At 43.5% G+C, this 7,807-nt stretch overlaps 1 protein-coding gene across 1 annotated transcript in view; it reads left to right on the top strand.

The window, feature by feature from the left end:
* Positions 1-3,211: 3,211 nt before the first annotated feature.
* lmod1b (leiomodin 1b (smooth muscle)) overlaps positions 3,212-7,807 on the top strand; it is a 5,654-nt gene continuing 1,058 nt past the window's right edge. Inside the window, exons 1-3 of the mRNA XM_084316264.1 lie at positions 3,212-3,762; positions 5,449-7,203; positions 7,505-7,807. The exon at positions 7,505-7,807 is cut by the window's right edge and continues 1,058 nt beyond it. Coding sequence (XP_084172390.1) covers positions 3,472-3,762; positions 5,449-7,203; positions 7,505-7,531 — 2,073 coding nt within the window. The 5' untranslated portion in view covers positions 3,212-3,471 and the 3' untranslated portion in view covers positions 7,532-7,807. The remainder of the gene's footprint in view (positions 3,763-5,448; positions 7,204-7,504) is intronic.

Here is a 7,807-nt window from a genome sequence, read left to right as displayed (position 1 = left end):
GGTATATATTTGACTCGCAGACAGTGCAGTCTTAAGGTCCTGTGTCCGACTGTGTCATTGCTGAACTCGGTTGTTATGGAACACCACCTCTCATTCTTCAGTGGGAAAATGTTGAATCAGTCTTCACTGTAAGTTAACACACACAGAGGTTATTTACATGGCAGCTCATACTCACCATATCTTCCATAACTTATTGATATTAGTTTTATGCTAGCATACTACAGTAGCTAGACCATTTTAAATAGCATGTTAACATGTCGGTTATCTTTCCTCTCCTGCCTCTTCTGGTCCTAATCGGTTGGAATAAGACATTAGATTCATCTCATCTGTTTTATATTTACTAGAGGAATCCATTAAATGTGAATTTCCAGCAACATATCAGGTCAATGGATTTGCAGCTCAAGCTGCCTAACTTAAAGCAGCAATGTGGAAAATGTCAACATCAATATATCGTTGTCAATCAAATATTCCATGCCTCGGCAGGATCATCGCAAAAACACACAATGAGACCGATGAGAACGAATGAGAGTTCACGAGACCACGACGAGTGGCCTCTCTATTGTGTTTAATCCTTTCACAACCACACTACAGAAGGTTAACCCTTTCACAACCACACTACAGACGGTTGCTGTAGTGTGGTAGTGAAAGGGTTAACCTTCTGTATTGTGGTTGTGAAAGGGTTAACCCTTTGTCATGTGGCAGTGAAAGGGTTACCCTTCTGTATTGTCGCAGTGAAAGGGTTAACCCTTTGGTAGTGTGGTAGTGAAAGGGTTAATCGCCTGCCACTGGATCAGATCCACAAGGGTTCTGCTGAACGGCATTAGGCGACATGTCCACAGCCAGCTTTTTATGAGTTGCCAGCTCCTTTCTGTCATTCATTTCTATGCTAAAGACGCGACAGGCACGCTCCTTTTCCCAGCACCGCGCCTCGCGTTTTAGCGCTCTCTGCGGTTAGCGTTTTTGGGTGGAGCGCTCCCAGCGCATAAAGTTGAAAATAGTTCAACTTTTGGAGAGGCGCGCCGCTCATCAAGGTCACTTTTTTTCGACCGACCAATCAAAATCGAGCAAGTGGCGGAGCCGCGGGAGTCGCGAGACACTCTGGAAACGCTCTGAGCATGCATATTTTTGATTTTCAAAGCGGTCCGCCTTGAAAAAAACGTTGTCTGTGGACACGTCGCCTAATGGCGCAAAAAGGAGGCCTTTCCAAATAAAACTGGCAAAGGGGTTTATGGGAAATGTGGTCTTAGCGTGAGAATTAGGCTACCAATTTCACCAATGGTCTTATTTGTTTACTGCAATTATACCAAGGTGTCACAACTAATCTGACAATGATATATGGATATATGATACGATATATTATTGTTGAAAATTCTACTTGTAGGGGCTTTAAATAATATATTCCCGCCTTACGGTATATCACCATGAAAATAATTTATTAACTATTTCAGTACATATTTTGTAAATGGATACAGCTGAATATTTTATGATATTGTAACAAGCTATAATATAAAAAGGTCTTAACATTGTAACATAAGAGATTATGTTTTAATACTGAGTTTTGGCATCTTTCCATTTGGTATTGTATAATATTTGTTATTGATATCACCTCTTACTGTGAATGGGTGTTTACTTTCCAGCCAAGTCTCAAAATCCGAAAAATAGTTTTACAGAAAAAAAACGAAGATCACATTGTTTTTCATCTCCATTTAACATCCAGGTTAAGTACATTGGTCTCTAGTGAGATTACAGTTTCTAACCATCTTTTTAAGCGAGTTTGCAGCTTTGCCATCAAGTACAACAATGTGAACGATCCTCCTCGCTCTGACATTGTGCCCCTCGTTAAGAAGCTTGTAGAACATACTGTGTCAAGCATGTGTTTGTACTGTAAACTACAGTTTGTACTGTAAACTACAGTCTGTACAGTGTACTATTGTAGGTGACACCTGGGTTATGTCTGTTCATGTGCATTTGTTGCATAAGGTAACAGTCAGAGGCTAACTAACTTCAGTTATTAGACTTACTCTAACAATTGACCTACTGTATCTCAAACCCTGCTCTATTTTCTTGATAATCTAATCACAACTGTTGCAGTTGTGATTGGAGGATCAAGAAAAGAGGGTGGGGTTTGAGATAGGTCTATTCCTCACAATTGATTATGGTATCCCCTCTCAATACAAAACAATACAGTGAATTAGATGAGAGTTACTGTCACTATAGGCTGAATTAGGCAACTTCAATTGCTATATCCATATGTACATATGTATTGCACCTTTGTAAAGCACAATAAGACTGGAACTTTATGCGTTTTTAAAACTGCTGGCATAGTTTGATGTAAAGGTTTGCTTAATAGTGTTTTATGTTTATTTGTGCTTCTAACCAACTCTATGAGTCTGTTAATGACATTTACATTGGTTGCAAATAGGTAGAACTGTTTCTAGATATGGCTTTTTGTCTATTGTCAAATGGATGGTACGATATTGTAATATAAAGTAAGTGAAAAGTTTTTATTTCTTTTAACATAAAGTTTAACTTTGGAATGTAAAATAATGATGGTCGGCCGTGTCTTCATTTCCTTTTTTAAAGCCATGTTAACAACGTCTCTGAACATCTGGTGTTTTATATAAAGGGCCCGTCATGTGTTTACATCATTTTGACCACTAGATGTCCATAAATAGTCACTTTGAAAGCAAGCTAAATGGTTATAATCACTATGGTTAAAAAGCAACAATGAGCCATGTCTCATATCTGAGGAGATCTTCAGTATGTACTGAAAACACAAATAGCTGTCGGCAAATACTTGATTTGTTTCCCCTTATAGCCTTTTAGTACTGTTTATAGCTCTTGTTTAAACATAATGTTTTGAGAGATTTGAGGAATGTGCTCGCTCAGTAAAGATTAATGGAATAGAAATAGCCAAATCTCAATGTCTAACATGGCAGCAGATGTAACCTAACATTCTTAGATGTTTGCTTTTACAACGTCTTGGTTCATTAAAGAATTGAAAACTGTAACCTATGAAAATAACAACATGATGTGTGGAATAGGAAGTCTTAACTATGTGATACCATTCTTTTGGCAGCTCTGTAAACTTGGGCCCTTCCCATTGCCTTTAAAGGACTGTGTACTCTGCACTAAATATGGACATGCACTTTCACAGGATTTCAAAGAATGCCACAGCCTCACAGTCCACTTTTATGATGCGAGGCTCCTGCAGTCTGTCACTGGTACCCTCGCTGCAAGGCAAATCTCCCGTGTGTCCAGCCTCTCTGCACCAGGATTGATGCCTCTGGTGGCCTTTTGGTGAGAGCCGGACAGAACAACAGGAACTTTTTCTACGGCCTGTGTGAATATTCCACTGTTTACCAGGAGAGAAACAACATTGTATTCTAATCTAAAAGGGGATTAACACCATCACCACCACCAGAAATCGTCTTTCTCTGAGGGTGTCTTAATCCCAGCTTTTAGACGACCATGTCCAGGAGGAAGGTGAGGGGCTTGACCCGCACGGGCCGCCAGGTGAGCGAGGACCCCGACCTGGACAACCTACTGTCCACCCTCTCCCCCGAGGAGATGGAGGAGCTGGAGCAGGACATGATGAAAGTTCCTGACCTTGAACCTAAGGAGGGAAAGCTCCTGGCCCAAGGGGAGAGCCAGCCTGCGACGCAGCCAACCACGACCAACAACACCCGGGACACTAAAGCCGACGGTCGTCGAGAGAGTGACCCCAAAGGCAGGCTCAGTCAGAGGGAACGGTCTCTTGAGGTATGCTCACCTTACTGTCAGTGATCCCTCATGTTGAATCTTTCATCTCTTTCATTCATGAGGTTTGCCTCATTAGATTAGATTAAAATGTTTTTGTCATACAGCACAAGTACAGTACAACAAAAAGAGGTTTGGCATCCAACCAGAGTGCGTCTAACCCTGTTCCTAATCCTGTATGATTAGGAATCACACAGGATTCTTTTTGGGACAACACATTCTATGCACTCCATTTTATATACGATAATGATCCTCTCTCCCACTCTATGTCCAGTGGTTATTTATTTTTATTTTATTTGAATGAAAATCACTCTCAGACATATGAAGGATGTATGCTGTATAAATGATTGACAGTCCACACCATTGATATTGATATTGCTATTGATTGATAGATAATACAGCATTCCATTCCATCCAGTTTCCCCAGGTAATCTAATGAGAGGGACCATCTGATATACTGTATGTCAGCCCCTGCCAACTGGACCTCATGTAGACCCAAGCCCACAGTCAACTGCAGTCCAGCCAGAGTTAAGATCTGTGCCAGGAAAAACAACGTCCCCTTGGGACTCACTCTGCGGCCATTTCATGCTGTTAATAATCTCCTCACAAATAGAACAACAGCCTCTCACAGAAACATGCAGAGACATTATCATCATAATCATCATCGTCGTCATCCATGTGTCGCACTATAAACATTTCTTCTTGTTGACAGTCTCCCCCCCCCACCCCCGGGTGGTGTGTGAGGGGGCGAGGGGCTCAACCCGTGTGCCGTTGGCTGTGTTTAAAGGAAAGGCACTTCAGTTGATGGAGCCACGGCACGGCAGAGCTTCTTAATCCAGGCCTGATGGAATTCCTTGGTTGATTGCTCCTACGCTCACTGCCTTTTAAGGATACATCTGCCATGGCCCTGGCCTTGCACAGCAAAACAGATGGAGAGCTCGCAAATCAAACACTTAGCTAGTTACTCCCTGCAAATGTATCCCCGTACTAGAAAAAAAAGTTTCCCTTGTCCTTTTGCTCACTGCAAACACACAGGTGACCTTGACATTGGGTACTTATATACTATGCCGTTATAATTGGCAGATATAGAACCACTTGGTAATAAATACATCTGCAGATGCAGTCGCACAGTTAGGAGCATGTGTTTCAACTCTGAACTGGAATATCTCACAGCTGTTTAACCCTTTCACTGCCACACTACCAAATGGTTAACCCTTTCACTGCGACAATACAGAGGATTAACCCTTTCACTGTCACACGACAAATGGTTAACCCTTTCACAAGCACACTACAGAAGGTTAACCAACACTGTAATGTGGTAGTGAAAGGGTTAAATGCCATGAGAATATTAGGTGGCCTTTAAATATTCCATTTAGGAAAGGTCAGATTTTGGTTTGGATGGCAATCAAGGGCCAGACTACTTCACATGGGAGGTTGAGTATAACGTTAATACTTCTAAAATGACGTTTTTAAGTTGAAATATTATGATCTGTGCTCTTTTTGCCGTTTGACAAAACTCCAATTCATAGCATTCGATTACAGACATCTTGATTGGCAAACGGTGATTATAATGAAATAACAGGTGATTATAAATAACAACCGTGGCCAATGAGTTGTGGCATTGCGCAAAACTGCTTGGCATGACACGTATTGAGAAGACAAATGAACATTATATTCCTCTTCCTGCAGGGGGAACCCAAGAAGGAGAGCCGAAAGCAGGAGTACCTGAGGAAGATGGGCCTGAGTCAGGAGGGGAACGATGACAAGAACGGAGACCTACAGAGACAAGCCAGTGTCCCAACTGAACGAGATACCAGGATGGAGGACAGGAACAGTACAGATACCAGGATGAAGGCCAACGGCAAAGTGCCTGAGTCCTCTAAAGAGGACCGTCTTTCCAGGAGATACAGGACGCTGGAGAGCAAAGAGAGTGAAGTCAAAGAGGAGACCAAAGAAAAAGAGAGATCTGAGGATACTAAGTTGAGGGAAAGGAGAGACAACAGGGAGAGCACAGGGAGCAAGACAAAGGACATGATTTCCAAGTTACAAGAGAAAAAGGAAGACGGCAGGAAGAGAGATGAGAACAAAACAAAGGATATCATCTCAAAGCTGAGGGAGAAGAGTGAGAAGGAGGGTGGGAAGGAGAAAGAGAGGAAAGACGACGTCAGGACACAGGGACTTGTCTCCAAGATGGTGGAGAAGCAGAGCAAGGTCCAAGAGAGCCAGGCGCAGGAGGGCAAAGTAGAGGAGAAGAAAAAACAAGATGAAGACAATTCAGACATGAAACCTGAGCAACAGAAGTCTGAGAAGGGTGACGGCGACGAGCAGGCGAAAGACAATAAGAAAGAAAAGAAGAAAGAGGAGGAACATAACGACTGTGTGAAAGAGGAGAGGAAGATTAGTGAAGAGAAGACAGTTGGAGAGAAAAAGGAAATGGGGGAGAGTAAGGGAAAAGTCATCAATGAGGAAATGTCAAAACCCGACAACGAAGGAACAGAGGAGCTTGGCAACTGTGTGGCCAACAAGAACAGCAAGAGCAAAGAGGAAGAGGAGGAGGAGGAGGAGGAAGACTCCAGTATGTTTGATGAGCTGATGGAGCAGGTTCGAAGCAGTGACCCTTCTCTCCTGGAGCTCAATGTCAACAATTCCGAAGTGATCAAGATCAAAACGCTGATCCAGTTTGCTGAGGCCTTGCACAACAACACCCATGTAAAGACATTTGCCTTGGCCAACTGCCGGGCTGACGACCACGTAGCTTATGCTATTGCGGGCACCCTGCGTAAAAACAAGAACATCACCAGCATCAACCTTGACTCCAACCATCTCACTGGCAAGGGCATCATGTCCCTTATCCAAGCACTGCAGCACAACTGCACCCTCACCGAGCTGCGCTTCCACAACCAGCGTCACATCTGTGGTGGCAAAACTGAGATGGAGATGACGAAGGTGCTAAAAGACAACACCACCCTTCTGAAGCTGGGATACAGCTTTGAGCTGGCTGGTCCCAGAATGACTATGACCAACTTACTGAGCCGCAACATGGATCGGCAGAGACAGAAGCGCCTGCAGGAACAGAAGCAGGCCCAGGCCAATGGAGAGAAGAAGGGGATCTTGGAGGTACCAAAGTATGGTAGTGGCAGTTCCCTGAGAGGATCGCCTAAAGCTTCCCCTAAACCTTCTCCGATGGCCTCACCTATGCCATCGCCTAAGCTGACTCCCAAGAGGGGAGCCGGAGGCCCAGCTCCACCTCCACCTCCACCTCCTCCTCCCGGGGGTGGACCTCCACCGCCTCCTCCACCCATGTTGGATGTAGACTCCCTGAGGAACTCTCTGACACCAGTGTCACAGAGGAAGCGGGATGGGAAAGGCCCGGCCGGTGGTAAGAACTCAAGGGACCAACTGCTGGCCTCCATCAGGGGAGGCGGAGTGATCCAACTCAAGAAGGTATGTAAAAGAAGCTATATGATCATTTAGCATATCCACAGTATATTTGCCTATTCAACACATCCACATTTACTTCATTGTACTTTAGGTTGTACTTTAGTTTGTATATTGTATATTTGTATAGTGTTGGGACTTTATTCTTCTTTTTACTTTTTTACTGTATGAAGCACATTCTCAGGGTATCATACAGAAGCATTTCTGTAATGAAATGTACATGTACTGTAATGAAATGTACATGTACTTTATACGTGACAAATAAAACAAAACATGAAACTTGAACTCATACCTCTGTTTCATGCAGGTTCCGGTGCCAAAGTGGTTACAATAACCCTCCCATTGGATTGAAGAGCAGAGAGAACAGATATCTCAACCACAGTTCTACAAGTGGATCAAAGCTCTATAATTCCTCATACAGTACAATCACCCAGTCCTGTGTTGTGGGACAAACGGAGACGGGGTGAGGAGAAAGTGTAACGTGAGATGTCCATTGGTTGGATCAGTAGCCCTCACTATGTGTTCTCTCCTCAAACACTGGACCAAAATGACACTATGGAGAATGGGTGATGCAGGGGTCTCTAGTAGCCTGCTGCAGAAGGTGCCATGC

This window comes from Notolepis coatsorum (assembly GCF_963971535.1).
Source record: "Notolepis coatsorum genome assembly, chromosome: 6".
Lineage (NCBI taxonomy): Eukaryota > Metazoa > Chordata > Actinopteri > Aulopiformes > Paralepididae > Notolepis > Notolepis coatsorum.
The sequence above is the reverse complement of the archived record's forward strand: the minus strand, read 5'-3'. Positions and strand labels throughout refer to the sequence as shown.